At 33.2% G+C, this 23824-nt stretch overlaps 5 protein-coding genes across 7 annotated transcripts; 3 read left to right on the top strand and 2 right to left on the bottom strand.

The window, feature by feature from the left end:
* Nucleotides 1-152: 152 nt before the first annotated feature.
* Nucleotides 153-7556, top strand: LOC8264570 (inorganic pyrophosphatase TTM1). Of its 2 annotated transcripts, none has more exons than XM_002511970.4 (12): nt 153-315; nt 770-1116; nt 1864-1978; nt 2340-2535; nt 2653-2766; nt 2881-3054; nt 4078-4272; nt 5162-5284; nt 5353-5465; nt 5805-5928; nt 6246-6506; nt 7144-7556. In XM_002511970.4, exons 2-12 carry the CDS (start codon nt 777-779, stop codon nt 7360-7362), a joined length of 1974 nt encoding a protein of 657 aa, XP_002512016.2. In that variant the 5' UTR covers nt 153-315; nt 770-776; the 3' UTR covers nt 7363-7556. The 2 variants fall into 2 exon arrangements, with proteins under 2 accessions (XP_002512016.2, XP_015584520.2); XM_015729034.3 differs by lacking the exon at nt 153-315 and having other exon boundaries at nt 380-874; nt 985-1116.
* A 466-nt stretch (nt 7557-8022) lies between these two features.
* LOC8264569 (H/ACA ribonucleoprotein complex subunit 2-like protein) lies at nt 8023-10310 on the bottom strand. Its single transcript, XM_002511969.4, has 4 exons — nt 10053-10310; nt 9676-9745; nt 8869-8974; nt 8023-8296 (listed from the first exon to the last, which is right to left on the bottom strand). Exons 1-4 carry the CDS (start codon nt 10186-10188, stop codon nt 8135-8137), a joined length of 474 nt encoding a protein of 157 aa, XP_002512015.1. The 5' UTR covers nt 10189-10310; the 3' UTR covers nt 8023-8134.
* Nucleotides 10311-11113: 803 nt separating this feature from the next.
* On the top strand, nt 11114-12147 carry LOC8264568 (ubiquitin). Its single transcript, XM_002511968.3, is given in 2 exon segments — nt 11114-11590; nt 11592-12147. Coding segments are annotated over 2 exon segments (426 nt in total). The 5' UTR covers nt 11114-11264; the 3' UTR covers nt 11692-12147.
* Nucleotides 12148-12473: 326 nt separating this feature from the next.
* Nucleotides 12474-16437, bottom strand: LOC8264567 (protein MIS12 homolog). 2 transcript variants are annotated; one of them, XM_015727276.3, is made up of 7 exons: nt 16114-16437; nt 15968-16025; nt 15762-15881; nt 14428-14517; nt 14159-14297; nt 12870-13001; nt 12474-12789 (listed from the first exon to the last, which is right to left on the bottom strand). In XM_015727276.3, the coding sequence occupies exons 1-7, from the start codon at nt 16236-16238 to the stop codon at nt 12728-12730; spliced, it is 726 nt and encodes a 241-aa protein (XP_015582762.2). In that variant the 5' UTR covers nt 16239-16437; the 3' UTR covers nt 12474-12727. The 2 variants fall into 2 exon arrangements, with proteins under 2 accessions (XP_015582762.2, XP_002512013.2); XM_002511967.4 differs by having other exon boundaries at nt 14428-14520; nt 16114-16431.
* Nucleotides 16438-18757: 2320 nt separating this feature from the next.
* On the top strand, nt 18758-23688 carry LOC8264566 (plant cysteine oxidase 3). Its single transcript, XM_002511966.4, has 6 exons — nt 18758-18961; nt 19029-19288; nt 20254-20405; nt 20849-21011; nt 22881-23081; nt 23227-23688. The coding sequence occupies exons 2-6, from the start codon at nt 19051-19053 to the stop codon at nt 23352-23354; spliced, it is 882 nt and encodes a 293-aa protein (XP_002512012.3). The 5' UTR covers nt 18758-18961; nt 19029-19050; the 3' UTR covers nt 23355-23688.
* Nucleotides 23689-23824: the final 136 nt, after the last annotated feature.

The raw sequence follows: 23824 nt of genomic DNA, 5'->3' as shown, positions 1-23824 counted from the left end.
TTTTCTCGACATTTTTGGCGTGACGTACGGATTCCTAGTCCATAAGCAGTGACGGTTAGCAAACAAAACAAAAGATTATCTTCACAGGATAAACCATGAATAATTAAATAAAATTAAAATTAGAAAACATGTCGTCATCGAACTGCCATACACTTCCATTAATGCATCCAATAATACTCCGCCACGCTTCTCCTTTCATTTCTCTCTGTCTTCTCCGATCGCAAAGATAGACTTTTACTTAGGGTGTGTTATTCAAGCAGGAGAATTTGATAAAATAATAATATAATATTAAAAAAAAGGTCCGATTAATTAAAGGTATTATTCACTGTTGTCTTTCTGAACTTTCAATTTTTTATTTTTTTTCGTCTTGTATGAACTTTTTAGAACAATTATTTGTTGATTCACTTTATGCATTATCAATCACATGAGTGCAGATTTTCTTTTGTTTTTGTTTTTGACTTTAAATTTATGTGCTCTTCCTTTTGTTTTTCTTATTTTAGTTAGGTTTTAAATAACTGTTTCATTTTTAGCTGGCAGTTAGTGTTGTCCTTTTTGGATGATAATTAGTTACAAAATATTAATCCAAAGGAGAATCAAGCTTTCTGTGAAAGCTATAACTGATCATTGAGAATTTGAATTGCTAGAAGAACTTACAGTTTAAGCTGAACTAGATTAAATTCTGATTAATCAAATAAATTAAATTGCTTTTTAATCCATGTTTATTTTTTTGTTGCTAGTAGTGAAATCTGATATTCTGCTTACTTTCCAGGTCTTAGATGGCTCAAGATACTAGTACTAGTATAGATTCGCCTAGGCGGCGGTCTGGTCTCTTGAGAGATCAGGTTCAGTTGGTTAAAAAGAAGGACTCTGATAGGTATGAGATTGCACCGATTGAAGATACATTGCCATTTGAGAAAGGTTTTTTCGTAGTGATTCGGGCATGCCAGTTGTTGTCTCAAAAGAATGATGGAATAATACTGGTAGGTGTAGCTGGTCCATCTGGAGCTGGAAAGACTGTTTTCACTGAGAAGGTGTTCAATTTTATGCCTAGCATTGCTGTTATTACCATGGACAATTACAATGATGCTAGTCGAATCATTGATGGCAACTTTGATGGTAATTTATCTTCTTTTGATTCATTTAATGATTTTTTTTTTTTTTATGAATTACATTGGTGCTGATGACTTGCATCAAAAAAATTCCCTTTCAAGTATTTTTGGGTATACTAAGGAGGTTTGTTTCTTCATAGATTATTTTAAGCCTGTAATTAGAAGATGGATTGTGGTTAATAGCAAAAGCTTGTTTTAAAGAAACATTTTAGGTAGATTTGAAGTCTACTTTCATGTTTAGATGGGATTATAGTAGTGTGGTTCCACGTCTATTAGTTAGTCACAGGATACAAGAGTTGATATCAGCTATGATTGGAGAAAGCAAGATATATAAGTGCAAGAATTACTAGCAAGGAATGTGGAGCTTCTGGAAATAGGGCCATTAGATATAAGGTAAAAACTAAAAACTATTGAACTACGGACCGTGTCCCAAGTACAAGAAGCCAATTTGGATGCTGATTTGAGCAATCTTATCATTTTGATAAAGTACCTTTTATGTGCCAACCATATTGCGAAAGGATATAGTGGGTAATCTTTGACTAGATTATTTTGATATAGCAATTATGAGCTACATTGAACTCATGATGTTTCTTAATATCTTGGGTACTCTTATGAGAACATCAATTCATTCATACTTTAGCTATTTTCTTGTTCTTGGGATTTGTTTTGAATTACGTATTGATCATTATGTTTGATTCAATATGAAAGCGGCAAACATTGCAGAACTCTAATGGTTGCAAATTATTTGAAACAGACCCACGGTTGACGGATTATGACACTCTTCTCGAAAATATACATGGTTTAAAAGCAGGGAAAGCTGTTCAGGTTCCACTATACGACTTCAAGACTAGCTCTCGTGTAGGTTACAGGTTGTGGTCTCTGTCTCTACTTCATCATATGCTTTTACCCTAGGTTTGTCGCCATCTCCAATTCTTTTTCCCATACAAGGAAGATGTACGAGACTGATAAGTGAAAATAGAAGTTCATGATTAATTAATGACCACTCTAATTGTTTGGCACGTCTAATGAGAAGGCTAGAAATACTGTTCTGTCTATAATTTTACGTGGACTTTTATGTATTCTGAAATTTCGTTTGTTACACATTCATGCTTGACCTCATCTCTCCTTCTCTCCTTCTCTCCTTCTCTACTGTGCCCCTTCTCCCTCTTCTTAGATACATTCATTATAATTGACAGGATATTAGTTAATTTGTACTGTTTCTGCTAATAGAACAGTTGAAGTTCCTGCTTCCCGCATTGTGATTATTGAAGGCATCTATGCCTTAAGCGAGAGACTGCGACCATTGCTAGATCTTCGTGTTTCTATTACGGGTGGAGTTCACTTTGACCTTGTCAAACGTGTTCTGCGGGACATTCAACGAGCTGGACAAGAGCCCGAAGAAATAATTCATCAAATTTCTGAAACGGTGCTTCACTTGTCTCATTATAGATCCTTTTCTGCGGGCTCCTCACTGTGTTTCTTAATTAACTCATCCTTAACCATCTCTTTGTTGGGTATTCTACAACCTTTTTCTTCTACTCAGGTTTATCCCATGTACAAGGCTTTTATTGAACCAGATCTCCGAACAGCACATGTTAAAATAACTAACAAGTTTAATCCTTTCTCAGGATTTCAGAATCCTACTTATATTCTGAAGGTAATTTTCCATACTTCTTCATGTTAATTATTTTCTTTTGTGTTTTTTGCTATATGTGCCTTCTTATGGTATTCTTCTTCTAACTCTTGTACCAATTGCTCTCCTTCATTGCAGTCAACAAGATCAGTTACAGCTGAACAAATCAAGGCTGTCATTTCTGAAGATTACACGGAGACAAAGGAGGAAACTTATGACATATATCTTCTACCACCTGGTGAAGATCCTGAAGCATGTCAATCGTATTTGAGGATGAGGAACAGGGATGGAAAGTACAATCTTATGTTCGAGGTTGGATGACTGTAAATTTAGGCCGCCTCTCAATGCATATGTTTTGAAGTTTCATACTTAACTTTGATGAGAATTATTTTATAAGTTTCGCCAAATGTTAAGTATATAGCACTCCATATTTGGGATTTGATTTTGGGCCTAACTTTTGATTGCCTCTGCAATTGACATTTGAAACCATTCTTTTTCTCTAATCTCTCTTTTTCTTTTGCAATCTGCTTTTTCTTGGATGCTACACTACTATACTTGTTTAACTTTTCCTATATGCGGCATTCAGTCCACAACTATCTCATCTCTTTGCCAGTGCAACATGTCTACTTTGTTTTATATAAGACCTGTTGCTAAATTTTGTCAATTACTGTTTCTTGTCAACTAGCAAGCACTTAATTACTGAATATAAGAAGCCCAAAAGTCCAAAACGAGCATCAATAGCCTAGCATCGTCTTGCACTAGTATTCCAATGATGAAATGGTCTTAAAATCTTAGGAATTGTACTTGACCATGTTCCTATAGTTCTAGGAATGAGATGCTTGCCCTTCACTACTTGTTGCACTACCAGGATGGTAGTGCCAATTGTATCAAAGAGGTGATCGATATCTTGGACTCAAAATTCAGCAATGAGAATATGCTTATCAACTTACTCTGTCAATTTTAAATATCTGGTATAGAAAACGTCACTTATATGCTCATTTTATTAACTAGGTTGTTATGAGATAAATAACACTTATGCTTCTGGCCATTAGCCATGCATTATCTTCTGGGAGAATTTATGGCATCTTCACGTTCTGTATTGAAAAAGAAGCACCAGTTCTGATTAAAAAAATTAAAGTCCCAATAGTCTTTTGTCCTTCTATCAATGAAAGGGTTATAACATTGCTATTGGAGTTGGTGTTTACAATTTTGTTAATGGGGCATAAAAATAATGCGTATGTATTTACTTATGGAGGTAAACCAAAAGCCAAATGGATTTTTGCTGAATAATCTATCTTGGGTTTATTTTCTAACAGTTCTACTTATTGTGCTCAGGAATGGGTTACAGACAGTCCATTTATAATTTCACCCAGAATTACATTCGAAGTCAGTGTACGTCTTCTAGGAGGGCTAATGGCCTTGGGGTACACAATTGCGACTATCCTGAAAAGAAGCAGCCATGTATTCAGTGACAATAGGGTGTGTGTTAAAACTGACTGGTTAGAGCAGCTTAATCGCCATTATGTTCAGGTATTTTGACATCTTATATATGCATTTATTAATAACATTTCTTGAAGTTTATTATGCTATACTTTCTGAAATTAAGTGGATTCATCTTCTGTGAAACTTGAAATTTAGATCTAGGCTCTCAAATAACTTATTCCAATTGAGAGGAAAGGGTGATAATATGGTCAAGATAAGTGTATCATATAAGATGCTTAATGAAATATTGTTCTGTTATCTATGGAGATTGATACTATCATGATTGTTGTTATATGAGATATTGGTTGCAATGAAATCTGTCCTTTACACCTTGTAGTTAAGTGATAATTAGTTTGTGTTTCCCTGCATTTGTTCAGTCGTGTAGAAAACAATTTTCAATCAAGTATATGGTTTTTTTCTTGTAATAATCAGTTCTGACTGTTCTGTTCTATTTTTGCCAATCTGATCAATTGACATGAATTGGCACTGTATGCTCATGATATCTTTTAGCTGTTAAATCTGTTAGTGCAGTTTTTCCAGCTTTTCTCTGTTTATCAATGCCTTGTCTTGGCCTTAATATATGGTTAGTTGATTATGCTTGGAGGTTTTCCAATTCCCAAAACTTGGCTTAACTATGCTTGTCTGTTAGATTTTCAAGCTAATTCTCATTGCTGAAATGGCTTTACTCCTATAGCAATAACTGAGTTACCTCATTCCTTTAATGTCCTGTCTCTTCCAGGATGTGATTCTTCAACAAGTGAAATTATATATTTGGTGCATCATTGGGACAGTTAACAGGAAATTGTTACCATTCTCCAGACACTATCAGTTTTACTTTTTTCTGTTGTATTTTCAGTGTAAACCGTCATTTTTACTGTATTGGGATTGTTTTTGTAAATCTTGGCACTACCTAAATCATGCTGTTTTTGGAACCAAGGTGCAAGGGAGAGATCGTTTGTATATTAAATTTGTGGCGGAGCAGCTAGGCTTGGATGGCTCATATGTTCCTCGCACTTACATAGAACAGATTCAGCTGGAGAAGCTACTCAATGACGTTATGGTATGGATTCTCTTACTTGATTATGCTTTACCTGATTTATATGTAGTCCTTATTTATTCAACCTGCAGGCATTGCCAGATGATTTGAAGACAAAACTCAGCATAGATGATGATTTGGTTTCTAGCCCTAAAGAAGCTCTCTCACGAGCTTCTGCAGATAGGAGAAATAAGTATCTGAGCCGGTATTTTCTTGTTTGGGTCACATCTTGATACATCTTCCATCCTAAACTATGGGATATTAAAATACATTATCGAAAAAAGGAACAGGACTATAGAAGATAAATAGGCAAATCTCAACAATAATATTTTGGCATTGCGACCCCTAAAATTTTTTATTAGATGCATTTTGCTTTCAGAGATTTTACTATTTCTTCCAATATCGTTTTTTTTTCCTTTAGGACAGATAAACCCACGTGGAGATTTCAAATATCTGAAGATTGAAACAGCTTTCTTCAATGCATTTGATTGTTAAATTTGGAAACTTGAGGAACCTCTGATAAATTTACATACATATTTTACAGTAGCATATCACTCTCATCTGCAAATCAAAGAGACAAGAACCTGTCCAAGTTAACAAGGCTTGCTGTTAACAGTAGAAGGTTTGATGGAAGAACTCCTGAGCCGCCCACCACACTTGCAAACCAGGTGAGTTTAATCCTGCCTTAGATAAATGGCTGTTGTTAGTTGTTAAGGTTTATTTTTGTTTAGCACCACTCCGAATTTCCCATCTTCATCTGTTTGTTGAAATGATGGAGGAATTAATGTTATTGATGTACTTTTTCCCCCTTTATTTATTATGGACAATGCGACAGGCAGAAAGAGAAGCTCAATAAGCTAATTCCAGTTTTCTTATAGTTAACTTTTCCATTTTCTCCTTTATATTATTGTTCTCTTTTGTTTCGTTGTTGCTTGTAGATATACGATTAATTATTATGAATTATTTATCTTTGGGAATGTATCAGGGTGTAATTACTCAACTTTCTGAACAAATTGCCACACTGAATGAGAGGATGGATGAGTTTACATCTCGGGTTGAGGAGGTGAATTCAAAGTTCAGTATCAGGAAAGTTTCAGGTAGCCAACAGAACTTAGTAATGCAGGCTGAAGCCTGCAATGGCTCTGGACCCACTTCTGCTTTTGTTACTGGGTTGGGTAATGGTTCACTACTACCAACTTCTTCATCTTCATCACAACTGGCTAGGGAGTCACCGCTGATGGAAGAGGTAATTCAAATAATTCAAGACAGCTTGTAGTGTTTGTTATATAAGAATAAATTAAAACAAAATATGGAAGTACATGATGGACTTTCATGGCTCTAATTGAACATCTGTTGGCTGTATAATGCTTCTATCATTATGAATGTGGACTGTTAATATGGTAAATCTCAGGAACCTTGTAGAATAACACGAGACATTTTTGTAGTCTGCTTTTTAGAACAGGTTATGCTGTAATTACAATTGTTGTATACTTTCAGTTTAAGGGTTAAAATTTTGAAATTTTGGTTCAACAAGACATGATAAGGATTTAGAGAAGTGGCTAGACAATAGGAATGTGGAATGAAAGTGAGCATGAAACCGACATGAATGGTTGGAACTTAGTAGGTGATATTGTCAAAAAATTGATGGTGAAAAGACAAAATCCCTGGTGATGAGAAAGACCGCCTAGACCAATTTCCATGAGGATATCAAAATAGGCATAAATGCGCTGTTTTTCATAGTAATATGCTTTCTTTGCCATATGATTATCCATAGCTTGTACAATTTCTCTGCGCAATATTGATTGAATGTGTCAGTGACTGATACAGAAACTATCACTTATATCTCATTGCCTTTTGAACACATTGCTCATGTCCTGAAACAGATTCTGCTAATTGCACGGGGACAACGTCAGATCATGCACCAACTAGATAACCTGAGCAATCTTCTGCACGAATACTGGGGAGAGAGGGCTCGCCAGGAGAGGATGGATAGGATAGGCAGAGCTACCGATGTCGACTCCATTACCCTGCCTGTTATTCTAACTTTAGTTGCTGGCGGCTTAGGTGTATTCTTTTTAAGGGGTCTCACATCCCAAAAGTGATTTTCATATGAAGCAGCAAAATTTCCCGATTGTAAGTATATGTCAAACCTTGTTCCTAATAGAGATACAAATTATAGAGTGGGACAGAAAAGAAAAAGTAAGACAGAGCTTGGCACTGTTCTTTCCTGCTGATATTGTAAATATGAAACCTTCAAGTTCAAAATAAAGGGATCTCTTACGAATTGGTGGTTGAATTCGTGTAATCAACTTAGCTTTATTTTAATGGAGTAAACCCCAACTTTTCTTAAGCAACTCATTTTGGATCCCGCACGGCATCTAGAGTAAACCCTAATGTGCCTTTCAAAAGTTATAATGGTTGCTTCTAATTGATGTTAGTTTTTACTTTTTGTTTTGATCCATCTCATGAAAGTTGTAGCAGAATTTGCACAAATTGATAACCTTCCACAGCTCTAGTTAAAGATTGAAGTCAAACAAGTGGATGCGTTAAAAATTATTTCACAGACGAAATTCAACCATGGCTTGTTCGGGTTTGGACCTTAAGTTTGTTTTGATTTGGTGGTCATACTTTCAATATAAATTTAGTAATTTTAAAGTTAAATTTTAATTGATTCTTTAAAAAATTAATTCCAACCAGAGACACGGTGACGTTCTTATATATATATTGAACAATTGCATTGGGGAAAGGAAACAGAGCAAAAATCTTGGCAACTTATCCAAATGCAATAGACGACATTAACAACTACATATTACATCAGCCAACATCAAGTTTAAAAATTGGATAAAAGCTACATTAAATGTGTCATGTTGTTGATCAGAAAAGAGAGGATGCAAGCTCAGACACATCCGCCGCAACCTGAGAAAAATCTGCCTTTAGTTTCTCTTGTTCCTCCTGGGGAATTTCTCCCTTGGGAGGCTTGGTTAACACCAGAACACAACATGTAGGCCTCTTGGTAACTCCAGCATTTGCAAGATCCTGAAATGGTAGATTAACATAACAAATTAATTATCAGTAAAGCAGGTAAACGAGAGACTATGGGAAAAGAAACAAGCCAGGATCAGGGAGTATCACAACAAAAAATAAAATCAATAAATTCAGTAATTTATTTTAACTAACCCTACATTTTAGGACTCTGTCAAGGGTTCTCATTATCATATGCCAAAAATGTCAAGAATATTTTTCCACATTTAGGCCCAATTACAAGTAGTCCTGTACTTCTGTTGTATTACTAGATGAGTGACATAAAGACATGCAACTGTAAAAATGTTTTGAGCGTCTTCTCGCAACAACTTTGGAACAAATACGTTAACATGGATGAATAACAAGCAATGTTAATCCACTCATTTACTGACAGAAAATGGACATCCTGTTTTATGTTGAGAAGCAAAAAATATTCTTAAAGGATAAAGAGATGAAGTAGAAAATGAAATTAACCAAACATTACATGCCTGCATCTCTGATACAAGGAAAAAAAAAAAAGAGAGAGAGAACAAGCATGTTGTGGCACACCAAAACAAGGTTAAAAAGAGAGGGGAAAAAAGGCTTACTTCTTTTGAGGGAACATATACATATGGAATGTCTGCCTCTTCACACAAGATTGGAACATGAGTGATTACATCAATAGGAGATATGTTGCCAGCTATGACGCATAACCTGCACCCAATGGAAAAGATGAATCATAAAGATTCTAAAGCAATTTCAGGCCTCGAACTTTAACATCAGGACTCAAGTAACTCGACATGTAAGTGATGTGTAACATAAATACTAAATAGCATCGGAATACTTTGAAATAGCTCTGCAAAAGTACATGGGAAGAAATTGTTTAAAAGACGTAAATAAAAGCTCAAGATATGCAACTTTAATGATGAGCCACCAACTATTGGTACATATCAAAGATGTAGGCAACAAACTGCAGGTGCATCCATGACATACTAACCTATACAGGTAAGGATTAATACAATGAACTAGCAAACAAGAAAACAGGGGCAAGGTTCCAAAAATACCCACATCTCCGCCAAGTTCCCTTTGGACATAACAATTGCATAAGTACAATAGTACTGGTATCAGCTTTTACAAGATCAATGCTACACATCTGCACCATCAAATTTTGCAACAAACACGATACAAGTACCATTTATGTCCTTTGACCCAATCCCACCCAGTTAAAAACTACCCTGCCTTACTTCTCTCGTTGTAGGTAACATGCTATAAAATAAACAATTTTGATTTGAAGCATCAAGATTCTATGCAGTAGGATTTAGCAATCTTTAAAATCCTTTAACATCATCCAACACAATCAATGTTTAAGAAATTTCAAGTTTCGGCAGAGTCTACCATGAATAAGGAAAACTGACCCTTTATGACCACGACGGATACTTTTGACCACCTCTTTCACTCCTCTCTTCAAGCATTTGTGTTCAGCAGCTGATAAACAAGAACATAAGTAATTACACCAAACTCATGAAAGGGAAGTTGTACCCAGCACCAAATAATGGAAACATATACCAGAAATTAATCAAATCACAATAACAAAATATCCAATTGTTCTAATCTAGAAAACATCACATAATGTATCATTAAAAATTCCAGAGTCCTGAGTCCAGTCACCAAACTAGATGGCACTCGAAGTTTCAATTTTTTATTAGACTCATTTGAAGCAAGTTTCTAATTAACTCAAGCGAGATGCTTTCTTTCCCATAAAGAAATAAAAAGATAATGTAAAAGCATATACCTTTGCGAACTAGCTTGAGAGTTCTCTTGCAGAGCTTTTTGCCAGCAAGTGGCTTGGCAATAGGTGATAAAGCTATAATCTTTTTCTTCTCCTTCTCATGCTTATGCGATCTTTCTGCTTCACTATCGCTTCCCATCTCTCTTCTCTCTCTCTAGCGCAGTGAAAGTTATGTGAAGACTAGGGTTTTTGCGGTCCGTCCTCTCTGCGTTTGTGTGCTTCGGCTATTATATGTAGTAGGGTTTAAGCTTAAAATGATTTTGGGCCTACGCTTCTCTATTATAATAAACCCCTTTATTTAATTTTTAAGTTTTTCTTTTCTTTTCTTTTCTTTTCTAGAAAGAAAACCAATAATCCAAAATTGTTTACCACGTGGATATGTTAATAAGTATGTAAATAATTATAAAGGAGAAAGCTTACACATTTTAATATAAAAATTAAATTAAATTTCATGAATTGTCTTAAAATTATAAATTTAATAATATTCTTTTATCTTTTTTTGAAAGAATAATAATATTTTTAATCCACTGATGTTAATAAAATACTAATAATTTATGGTTAATATAGGAGCATATACACATACGAAGGAACTTAGTTTACATATTCAAATTAATTCATCTTCTCAGTATTAAGAAAAAAACATAAATAAAATTAATATATTTTTTATATTTCTTTCTATAATAGGATAATGTCATTAGACGAAGAAAGATTATTATATATGAGTTCGAAAAAGCTATTATATATGAGTTCGAAAAAGCTATTATGAAACGTATAATGGAGTGAAGATTTGAAATTAAAATTTTTTTTTTATATATTTTTATTTTATTTGTTCAAATTCAATAATCAAATGATTATCGATGTAATTTTCTTGTTTAATCTATAATATTTGGTTTGATCTTTTGATACATAAAATTAAAGTTGGTAATTAATAGAATCAAAAATCAAAGCTAATATAATTAAACCAGTTAAATGGTGAATTAACCAAATCTCCAATTTCCTAATCCTAAACCAATTATAAGAGAATAATGTTGTAGTCAGTCATACGCACTTGCATGCAATCTATCTCCGACTAGCAGATGGGAATCCGAAAACCAACCTGAAAAATTTCGTCCATAAATAGGCCTGAGGATCAGTTCACTCCAACAATCCTCGCCATTATTAATCAGTTAATAGCTTCAACAAACTCCAATCTCCCTCGAGCCAAAAAGCTAAGACATGCAGATATTCGTGAAGACCCTCACCGGTAAGACCGTCACTCTGGAGGTGTCGAGCAGCGATACCATCCTCAGCGTCAAAGCCAAGATCAATGGCAAGGAAAGGAAGCCTCTTTCTCCTGATCAACTGAGATTAATATTCGGTGGTAAAGAAATGCAAGATGCTCGAACTCTTGCTGACTACAACGTCCAAAAAGGGTCGACTCTTCATCTCGTGTTAAGACTCAGGGGAGGAACTATCCTTGAAGTGAAGACCCTGACAGGAAAGAAAATCGATGATGATTTTCAGCTTGTAACTGAACCGTTAATCGCAAGCAGGAAGGAATCCCGGTAAACAGCTTGGAGATGACAGACCAACAAGGGACTATGATATTGAAGGTGGGTCTGTGATTCATCTTGTGCTTGCCCTGAAGGGTGGCAGTTTTTAATTATAATAGGAAACTCTATATTGTTTTATATTCGATATTTTGTTTCAAATTACTGCAAATTAATGGACATATTAATACTGTTATTTTGTTTGGACAAGCACAAGGATATAACTGGGAACATGCATGTAATTCTTAATCATCTTTCTTTTCTTTTTTATTTTTCTTTTTGCAAATTTACTCATATTTTCATTAGCATGCTGTAAAGATGAAACTCTGCAATATAATGCTTTATTTTTATATATTTTTTGTTATTCTTTTTCGTGAGGTAGTCTGTTCAAGTATGTGAATAAAAATCTCAAAATTTTATTATCGTAAATCTCCATTACATTTCCTTCCTTTTATCTGCAATTTTGGGCTTGAAGGCCATTAGAATTCACAGAATTATCCAAAATCCACGCATATTAAGCAGGAAAGAGGTTTTGCCTGACCATCCAATCAATTTATTAAATTGATTGGATACAGATACAGAGGTGAACTATTTTGTTGCATGATACAGCAACTCAAGTGCACTAGAAGACCAAAGGAGCACATTGGGTTCTTTTATTATTCATATTTTTCTCGACTTCTGGGCTTCTGTCTTCATTATCTTCACACACTGCTCATAAAGATTCATTAACAGCTTGGTCAAATAATTTCTCCATCTTCCAAAACTGAAGGCAAAAAGTAGAGCATCTCCTGACTCCCAGTAGTGTTCTCTGATATATTTTTCATGATTGGAGTAATTATGTTATACCTAACCAGCAAAACCTACATGAACGGGCTAAACCATTTCCACATCCCCATTCAAAAACAGCACAACTAATCACATATTTGATCAACGTAAGAAATGTTTTACATTCAAGGTAATCACATTCTGATCAATGTACAACCGTAGTATATGTATTTGCGCATACATGGACTAGATAATTATGGAATCTTTTTTCAAATCACACGAGGTTGCAGATTGCAGGCCAACCAAAGTAGATTGCATGAAAGAAGACATATTAGAAGGAGGTTTCCCAATTGTACAGCACGTCTGACAATCAACATATGAAGTTCACAATTTCTTCAAAACAGCAACAAATTCCTGAAGATCTTCCAACTTTGCACTGAACAGGCCTTAAAAACAAAACAAGCATCATACAGCAGAGAAACTTAGATGCATCAAAAACATAATCTTCCTCTGGTGTTATTCTTACCATGATTGAGTGAGGACAAATCTATTTTTGGATCACAAATCCTTTTTGTTCTACTGCAGTCTGAATCTTCAATCCTTCTTGTCCTAAGCTTCTCTATTTTTGTGCGAAGTTCAGATGCCGTTTTGACCAACTCTATGGCAAAAGATTTATTGAGGGTGAATAGCAATAAAAATATAAATCATCTAAAATTTTAGCCTTCAATTGATTTCAGGATATATATGATTATTAAGAGCTAACAACCACCCTCACGTCTCCAGATGAATTTTTTTCCACTACTTCACCAAATTCTGACCTACCTTTATTCATAGAATATTTGAAGTAGAGCCGTCACTTCTACTACAAAAGATTATCTCTAGCTCGAAGAATGGCATTGATAACACACGTTTAAAAGGCAAAGCCCCTTTATTAACCCAATACAAAATATAGAGAAATACAAGATATATCTAATTACTTTAAATGTAATATCTAAGATAGCAGATTTAGCAAAACCTCTTCTGCAGCCAGTTGGTGTGGCTGGAAATGATAACGAGTTTAGATGGCTTCAAGGTTAAGACCTTTAAAGTATGGAAAGAAAATAGGCCAAACTCATATTTATGCCTTTGAACTTTGACTATTTAGTTAGTTTAACACTCTAATTTTCAATTTACCCTAACAAAAACCTGAATTTGCTTTTCTGTAATATTTTAACACTTTCTGACATGTGTCTTCGTTCAATATGTCCACATGTATTGCACAAGGGTTTTCAAATATCACCAAAAATAAAGTTCAAGTGTATGTTAGGTTAAATTGAAAGTTAAAGGTGTTTAGATATTAAGAAAAAATAAAAATCAGGTGTTTGTTAGATTAAATGGAAAGTTAAAGTATTAAATTCACTAATTGATATAAATTCAGAGGCATAAATATGTATTTAGCCAAGAAAATAACAAAGAACAAGAAATACAGAAGTAGATATATTCCAAAGTCTAAAAGCATCACTAAAACATCTTAAACAGGAGTATTCCATTGAGAAGTGTGGATGTATATGTTGGATCAGAAATAGCAAACAAACGACATATACTGCCAGCAAGATTCATTTTTGTACAACTAAGTAATGGTGCCAGGAATCATCGTTCTTTCTATGAGCTAAAACTAAGACTTTCAATTAGTCACCTTTTCACAATTCATATAAGTAATATCTGCAGTATTCCTAGATTTTCTTTCCAATATTAGTTGCTTTCTGCAAATGCCAAGTATTATGGTATATATAGCCATTTTAAAATTAAATGTAATTAATTTCTTAACACAATTACCTTGAAACATGTCATCTACAAAACTTTTCTCATAAAACTGTAATGCTTCATTGGCAAGTGCAGTGCGACTGTCACTTAAAGTAGACTGTCTTTCTAGTGCTTGAAGCTCACGGTTCATCTGAGTTGTCTCCTTCCCAATCTACAGAATCAATTTCCAAAAAGAAAATAATCTGAAATTAACGAAAAAAACTCAAGTTTGAACAAAAATAAAAATCACAAATACATGCGCATGGAAGTTCTTACAAGATAAAATATATAATTCTTCTTACCAGATTAAGCCTGTCTCTCAAGGACCCCAATTGTGCATCCAAATCTGGATGACAGAGCACATCTTGGCTTGCTAATCTTTCATCCAGTGACTCCTTCCAAAAAACACATTATAGAAGAAATGTCAATCATAAGTATAACAAACACAAACAAGATTTGGTGAAGGAAATTGGTATTTCACTAAGCATCAACAAGATGTGATTATCTGTGTTCTAACTCCTATTTCCAAGATAGGCTAAATTGTATTATTGTTGCATACACTTCCTCTTCTTTACATCCATTCCTTCATTCTTTTTCTAGTCTCTAGCTGTTGAAAATTTCAATATGTGCTTGCAAACACTGTTATAAGCCAATAGACTCAAAGCAGAATTAATGCAGCATCCATTTAGACCCAACATGTAGTAGTATGGTTAAAATAAGCCCAATCAAATATGTCAGCAAAAGACCCGTGATGTGCAAGTTCTATCATTTTTCGTCATTCTCGCCTGAGCAGCTTCTGACTTCTCCCTGAAATTTCTCAAACTACCAATTTCTTTCTGCATCTTCCCTAAAGCTGGTAACTTGGTCAACATTACCATTTATTAGAATACCATTTTATTTCACCTTGAAAAATTGGCATCCCTCCCTCCCTAGTTTTAATTTCATTGATGGTGCAAGTCAACAAGAAATTCCATGCCCTTGCTATGCGCATCATCAATCTCAGCAAATATCTTGGATCTAAATACAAAAGGAAAAATAAAAAAGAATACCTTGTTCCTTTTTTTTTTTTTCCTTTTTCTGAAGGTAAAAGACAACATTGTTTCTTATCTATTCTTCAACTCACACAAAGTCAGCATTTTGCACTTCTCTTCTTAAAAGGTTGCATCATTCTTACCTCTCAAGGATAACAGGAGATAAAACAGCAAGTCAATTCAATGCCAGTGAGTCTACATTTCTAATTCATACCAACATTCAAAAGCAAGGATGCAATCACTACTAATCCTGCCCAGCAACTGTAATTGACCATCAGCTTCTAAATGTGCATATGTAAAAGACAATAGAAGCATTAACTTTTCCATCTTGTTCTCACCGCCAACACATTCTCAATAGCAGCAGGAAAAACAATCAACCATATTTGGTACGTTTCATTATAAGCTAACCTGCCAAATTCTTATAGCAATTATTTTTTCTCATGTAATGTTTCTAATCTCATAATCATAAAGGTTAAGATGTGAGAAACAGTGGAAAAATAATCTGCAACCATCAGTGAGATAGATGTACAACGGATGAAAATAAACTGGCATAAAAGAGGAAAAAAAAAAAAGGAAATTACTTGAATAATGAAAGAAAGACGTACATTTTTTGGCAAAGAGAAACCTTGAGGAAGTGCAAAACAGTGGCGAGAACAGAACTCTTGCCACATACCCAACCTTATTCCCACATTATGTTGTATCACATTGCGAATTTTATCAATTCCCTAGCAAAAAAGGGAAAAAGAAACAAATGAATAAATTACCTATCAAAATTCTGTTACTGAACATAAAATAAATGATTAAGTTCTACCTGACTTAAATGTTCCGATCTATCAGTGTCTTGGGTGTTCACGAGAGTCGAAGCTTCTCTGCAGTAACCCAAAATAAAATAAAAAATAAAAAAAGTGCAATAAAAAAAATTATATTTACACAAATGTTGTGAAATGGAAGACTTACTGATGATAGTAATCGAACGCCTCATCGAGTAAATTCTCGACTGTGTTAAGTACTTCGTTGACGAGAAGTCGGGGATTTAGATTTAGTGATTCAAATACTGCGTCGCTTTCACTGCCACCTTCCATTTTCTTTGAGTGTCGAAGAAACCCTAATTCCTTTTTCAAACTTGCTCTCTCAACTCTCAACTAAACGTAAAGCAACTAATTATGTTCCTTTATTTCCCGCCAAGATGTTTCGCTGTCAGTCTCAAAAATTTAAAAATTAAATCACTGATTTGCAGGGGCAAATCCAGTACAGCCGACCCCACTCATTATCCTTTTTTTTTTTTTTTATCAACTATTTATTATACAATTAAGTTGGCTAAATTTTCTCTTCCTAATAGACTAAACAAAAATTTAAGGTCTTAAAATTATTACTAAATATTCATTATATTATCAGAATAAAATATTTGTACATGTATTTAATTAAACTAATTATTTGATTATAAATAATTAAATTAAATTAAATTTATAGAAAAAAATAAGAAATTGTTAAATAATTGTTTATAATATTTTAAAATTACAATAAATTATTAGTATAACAATATAAAAGTAATTTTAATAATATTATTAATTAACCTTTAGTATTATATAAGCTAATATTATAAATATAAGATATTATTATATTTTAAGATTAGAATAATTAAAAACTAATTTATAATATGCAATATTACTAGATAATAATGAAAATTCGTGTGAGATCTTATTTAAAAAGATTGGTCCTTTTCTTGGTATCTTTATATATTTATTCTTTATTTAAAATATTATGGTTCTAATAATTATAATATAATATATCATGGATTAAAATGTAATTAAAGAAATAAATGCGTGTGATGAGGGATTACCGTAGAAGTTTTGTATTTTTCCTTTTTCTTTTTCCGTTTGTTTTTGTCATTTAGAAGGATAAAGCATATTTAGCCTATGCACTTTTATTGTTTTTGCACATTTTTATTTATTTTTATTAAATTTTTATATCTTTTTATTTTATTGATATTATATTATTCTCTAACAGTAAGTTAGTGTGTATTACAAGCATTGTTAATAAAAAATAAATAAATTTTTAGATTTTTTTATTAAATTCTTTATAAATATTTTCTCAATATAATTTTAAATTTTTTTATCTTTAACAGAAATAATCCTTTATAATTTATTATTTAAATTTAATTAATAATAAATAATAAAAATATTATAATATATTTAATTTATTATTTTAATTATTAATTATTTAGATAATTAATTAATTTATAAATCTATTAATAAAATATACAGATACTAATGACCAACTAACATATAATTGGAAACAATTGCTAGTATCCAATAGGCTAAAAGGAAATAAAGAATATGCCAAAAAAAAAACCGTATATAATTAGATAATTAGTGAGGTGAAAGGCCGACGGATCAATACTACGTAGGGATATAAGGCCAACGAACCGTTAATTTATTTTTCAAATAAGAGGCAGCAATAGTATTTTAAAAATCAGCATTAGCTAACTTTATACTAGCAGCCGCAATAATATAGATGATGCATTTTAATTGGTTATTAATATTTAAATATTTTATTAATAGATTTGTGATTTTATAAAATATATTAATTTAAATAATAAAATTTTAAGAAATTATTGTAGCTAATAATTTATTGTTAAAAAAATAAAAGTACAATAGAAAAAATGAAAGAAAATCCAAAAAATTATTTACATTCTCATTAATGGAACATGAAATATATATACTAACTCGCTCTTAAAAAATAATTTAAATTTAATAAAAATAAAAATACGATAATCCGTATGAACAAATAAAAATGCACGAAGGAAATATGCATTTATTCTATTTTAAATAGTGCGTAATTATTTAATATTAATTGACATATTTATTCACTTTTTTATGTATATATATATATTTAAAAAAAATAATTCTATTTTTTAATATACGAACTTGTCAAGAAATGACAATCGAATGGTTGAATTTTAAAAACTAATAATTGAGCAATGATAACTTGAAAAAAATAATAAAATTATATTTTTAGCAAATGACTGTCAAATTTTTCTTAAACTTTTACATAGATGAAGAAAAATAAAAGTGGATTTATTAGTAATATACCTTTAGAGTAAAGTTTATCTTATATAACTTTTATTCTCTTATTTCTATTAATCCTGAATTTAGTAGTTCTAATTTTTAATTTTTAATTCATAAATTCTAATATTTATTGTATTATAAAACTATAATGACTTGGTAAAAACATATTTTTATATGACAGATAAGCTTATTATTTTATTATTTTACAATACATTTTTACTATATATCTTTTATTTTTCATTTCATTTAATATAAATAAATAAATTTACTTTCTATTTTTATATATTATTACACTTAATTATTAATTTTAAATATTTAATTACTCAATTGTTATTGTTTTGATAAATTTTAGAATAAAAATAGAATTATCTCTTCCAAAAAACTGAATAAATAAAATTGACAAAAAATATATATATTTTCGTTTATAATAGTGGAACAGGTCGACATCGAATTTTTGTTATTCCATTGTGAAAAATTGTCATTCCGCTTTCCAGCCCCTTTATATTCCTACACGTAAGCAAATAATTTCTTTCTGAACTTTTACCATACTTAAATTCAAGAACCACGCCGTTAAAGGAAAAACAGTGCAAGAATCCGACATATCTCAGCTGTTTACGTGGCACCGCTACGAAGAACTTGACCATCATCAAACTAGAGAGAGACTACTAAACTTTCGCAACCACACCACACCCACTCAACACAAACAATTGAACAACACAAGCAGTCCAGTTTCAGTTAAAAAATCTTCGATTTTCTCCTTTTTCTTTTTTTCTTTTGCTGGGCCCTTTTTATTATTTGAAAAGAAATTTCTATTAATTCCTCAATAATGACCAAAATATTTTCTAAATTGCATCAAGCAGTAACTGATAAGGCAAAAACCATACTCTCATTAGCCAGAAATAACCCATTATTTGCAGTGTGTTTCAGGACTCACATGGACATGGCAAACCAAAGCTCCTCTTCTAAAGTTCAGGCTTTGTATGAGCTTTGCACAAACACCTTTAGACCCTCTGGAATTCCTTCTCAATCTTCTCCTGCTGTCCACCAGCTCTGCTCTCTTTTGGGTATATCTTTTTCTTTTTCTTTCGTTTGTTGAGGTTTGTGCTTATTTTGAACTTCGCGATTGCATTTTGGAGGAATTATGAGGTGGGTTTTTTTTGAATTAGAAGATGTTTAATGCGGGCTTGCTTTGTTTTGAAAGGGAAATTGGAGATATGAACTGGGATTCGTTTAGATTCTACCTTTTTTCAGCACTGCAGCATGCATGTTGAAGTGTTTGCTTGATTCTGAGGTCAAAAATTGGAAAAGTTATAGCTAAATGAAGTCAGGCGATTACTATTTTGTCGTTGTGCATGAACCTAATAGCAGTTGAATGCTGATTAGCTTTCTTAGTATCTTAGCAAGTGTGTTTGTTCTTTTCATGGCCATGCTGGACATTATCTAATGGCAATTATCTCTTGGACAAACCAGAAAGTTAACTTCTATTGCAGGACTTACTAGATTGATCATTTCATGTTCCTGACATTTTTTATGGTGCTTATTTAATACGAGAATAAGGGTTCATACTTTATTAAGTTTGAATTAAACCAATTATCAATTGGGCATAAGAGAACGCATTTCAATGATTATGTTTGGGATAGAAGAATTTGTAAGAAGATACGTCTTGGAATAGCTATTCTTATTTAATGTCCAAGATAAGTGCCATTTTGGTGGCAGTTTGGTCTTGCCTATCTATGTAATCTACTATAAAAGCAACCTACTATTTGGACCGGAATATCCAACTCTAGGAGTTGTTAATAGAGGATTCAAAGTATTATAAGGATAAGTGCGGTCCAGTTTCATTGTATATCATTTTTCTCTTATTCTCTTTCTTCACTGCAACCTCTTCTTACTTGACCACTACTTATAGTTAGAGGGATAAGTATGACTCAATTTTTTTATTTTCTTCTCCGTTTATATGTTATGTTGTAAATTTACCGCATGCTTTCTTTATTGCTCTGATGCATCATTACTTAATGCCACTCTGCAGACACAATCCAACCCGCTGATGTAGGGCTCAGAGAAGAAAATCTAGATGATGATCGGGGGCATGGATTTTTTGATATGAATCGATTAAATCGGGTAGCTCGATGGTCTCAGCCAATTACATACATAGATATATACGAGTGTGAAAATTTTACGGTGAGCTTTCAAGTCTTCTTTCAGAGAGAATTTACTTTTACACTTGTCACTAATGGCCCTTGCTCTAAAATAATGTCATCAGTCAGCAACTAAAACTTGTGCACATGAAATTTTAATGTTGCATGCTTAGTGTGGTTGCTTTCATAACCTAGAGTTCTTATTTTCTTTTTCCTCATTTCCTTTTTGGTATACATGTTGTACAAATCGACTCTTTTACCAGATTTTGATAACCATCAAAATCATTTAGTATTACTGCACCTCCTTTAGTTGCTTTTGTATAGGTGTCCATAGTTCCATGCATGTGGAGTAGCAAACTCTGCACTAAATTCTGCCTTAATTCTCTGCCTTGCTATTTATTTTAACTAAGTTATCTGACATTTACTTGGGAAATTTAGACTCTTGCTGTTCAAAACTGCTTAACACAAAAGTAATTGTTCATGCAGATGTGTATATTCTGTTTTCCTACTTCCTCAGTTATTCCACTCCATGACCATCCTGGAATGACTGTTTTCAGCAAGCTTCTCTATGGTTCTTTGCACGTTAAAGCTTATGATTGGGTTCAGCCTACCTGTATCTATGACAGCAAGGGATCCAGTTATCCATCAGGTTTGGTTTTTCTTATCTGCTTTTCCAGCTTTTGACATGATGGTTTTATGGCCTCCAAGCTAACAGGAATTTTTCTATTTCTACTCTGTTGACCTTTTACTTGTTCATTCTCAAGGCTGTAATCTCCCTATAGTAACTAGGTAGAATTTGGATATATGGCATGCTCTAACATGGGGTTTTAATTTCAATATCCTGTTTGACATTTAATCTTGAATGCCAATTTTGTATGACATTTATTTTTGCTCCATTTTCCCCTTGTAATTGTCAGTTGGAACCATTTCATTTCTAAGCTTCAATCCATACTTCATAACTCAAATCTCTTTTCTTCTAACCTGATAGAGTTACTTGTCCATATATTTTTCTGTGATGAGGGTGGAGCTCCTATATGTTAAACTGGGAGGTCAACATTTTTTATAAGTGAAAACTGATTGGATTGGACTTGTAATCATATTAAAAATTGCAGCTTTTAGACAACTCACACATGTTCCATGCTGCTAATGGCCTCTGTTGCTTAGATCTATTAAAAGAAATAATAGAGCCTGTTTTTAGGAATTAGTATATCAGCAGCATCAATACTATGTAATGAGTTTTATGAAGTGCATTGGTTGTTCCAGTACCTCACTTGGTGTTTGGTTCGTGGATTTTAGTTTACGTTTCAATCACTTCATGAGAAATGCTATGTCTCGTTGTATGATTATTGCTGTGTTTTCTGGTAGAAACATGCAGCTACTTTGTTTGGTTCATCTTCTGAATCATGTCGGCACTAAAAAGAATGTTATGATTACCCCGTACAGGCAATGTGTCCACATATCCTTTCAATTTTCTTTACAATGGAATAGCTCCTTCTTTGTTTATGTGCTAATCTATTTTACTTTAGGTAATTGTGACACTGAGGTATAGCTTCTTGTATTAATATTTGTCAAAATGTTATGAGCAGTTAACAAACTACTATAATATGCGGTTGATTGTTTAGCAGGTGGCAAAAAGATAATGACGAAGAATATTTACCAGCAATAAAATATTTATTTGTAATAAGGAGCAAAGAGAGCAACTAATTAATGATAAACAAAGTCAATATGCTATCGATCAAATGATCAAACATAACTGCTGTTGAGAAAAACATTCACCTGACGTACTAGGCTTTAAAGAAAGAATGTAAATTATGCAAGAAATTTGAGAGAAGAACAATACTAATATTTGGCACTAATTATTCTTGAGGTTATTTGATTTCCAGAAAGGAAAAGTGATATGAGAGCATATTGTCTAATATTCCAAGTGGCTGGAATGCAAGATATGGGTCCATTCCAAGTATCTTGAATCACTTTAGGTCTATAACGTTGGATAATTGATAAATCTTAGATCCCTCAGTAAACCAAACACATAAAACTCAGAGTCCTAAGTCAGAGGTTTTTCAGATTCCATGTGCCGTGTATCATCTTAATGATTGAAGCAATCTGCTAACAACGTAATTGCTCGGACAGTTGGCCTAAGTTTCTAGAATATTTAATATCAAGCATAAAGCAGCCCATTATCAGCCAATTTTTAGATCATTGTTCGGCTATGTACAGAATGTAAGTTGGTCAGTTGAATACTTACCTACAGAATATTTTGCATTAGATCTAGGCTCGTCATTGTGAATAGTATCCCCTCTAGTTGTCATAACTTGCTAATTGTCGCCATTAATGGTGCTTAAATGCTGATTGTTTGGAGTTCTGCTATAATTCAGTTCAAAAGACCAAAATAATTAGTAAAGAAAAGCTAAAAATACATGCGGTAGCAGCATATGGCTATTTCATGGGTTTTGGTTATCAGTTTTGGAGTGAGACATGGCGCACACTTGTATTGTGACAAGAATGTTATCTTTGGCAGTAAAGTTGGCAAAGTTGGCGGTTGATAAAGTTTTGACGGCTCCATGCGGGACATCGGTCTTGTACCCAAAAAGTGGGGGCAATGTCCACTGTTTCACTGCAGTTACCCCTTGTGCTGTGCTTGATATTCTCACACCTCCTTACAAGGAAGATGCAGGCAGGAAATGTACTTACTACCATGATTACCCTTATTCCCCTTTCTGTAAGTATTCCTGTAATATGATTACTTTAATTTGTTCTTTCTTCGCTACTCTTCAGTGACATGCTGCAAGTATGCAACTTGAAAATATTTATGGCAATCGGATGCACTAGATGTTGAGTAGCTAACGGAATGCACTACCCTGCAGCTACAGGAATTGGAACCGAGATAGGTGATGAAAAAGAAGGAGACTATGCATGGCTGGCAGAAATAGATACACCTGAGTATCTTTACATGCGTCCAGGAGTGTATGCTGGCCCTGCTCTCAATCTTTGACTCTTAATTATCCGTAAGGTCCATGCTTCTAACTTCATCTGGTTCAAGCTTCAGAGAAAGTGTGCCTGCAATAGCTTTCTTCTTTCAACAACAATTCTATTACTCTCTTGTGAGGACATTACGAAATATACTTGACCTAGAATTTTGCACAGGAAATTGTACTAATTTTCATATAAAGCTTCTAATAAGCTGTATCCCTTCAGCAACTCATACAGGTTTTCCTTTTGAAGGGACTGTCTATTGTTCTTGACGGATTTTGATGTGGCATCCAGACTTGCCTCATCCTACATTTTTAAGGGTGTTACATGACGCTTCCCTATTGATGATTGACTCATTCACTACTCTATCTATTCTAAGTTCACCATAAATAGTACATAAATTTCATATGCACGCCTTGCACCTTTTTGTACCATTATTAAAGAATAGGGCAAAACCCACTATTAGGTCCCTGTAGTTTTGGATTTTTTGTT

This window comes from Ricinus communis, chromosome 1 (genome assembly GCF_019578655.1).
Source record: "Ricinus communis isolate WT05 ecotype wild-type chromosome 1, ASM1957865v1, whole genome shotgun sequence".
NCBI classification, from domain to species: Eukaryota; Viridiplantae; Streptophyta; class Magnoliopsida; order Malpighiales; family Euphorbiaceae; genus Ricinus; species Ricinus communis.
This window is presented reverse-complemented; position numbering and strand designations above follow the sequence as displayed.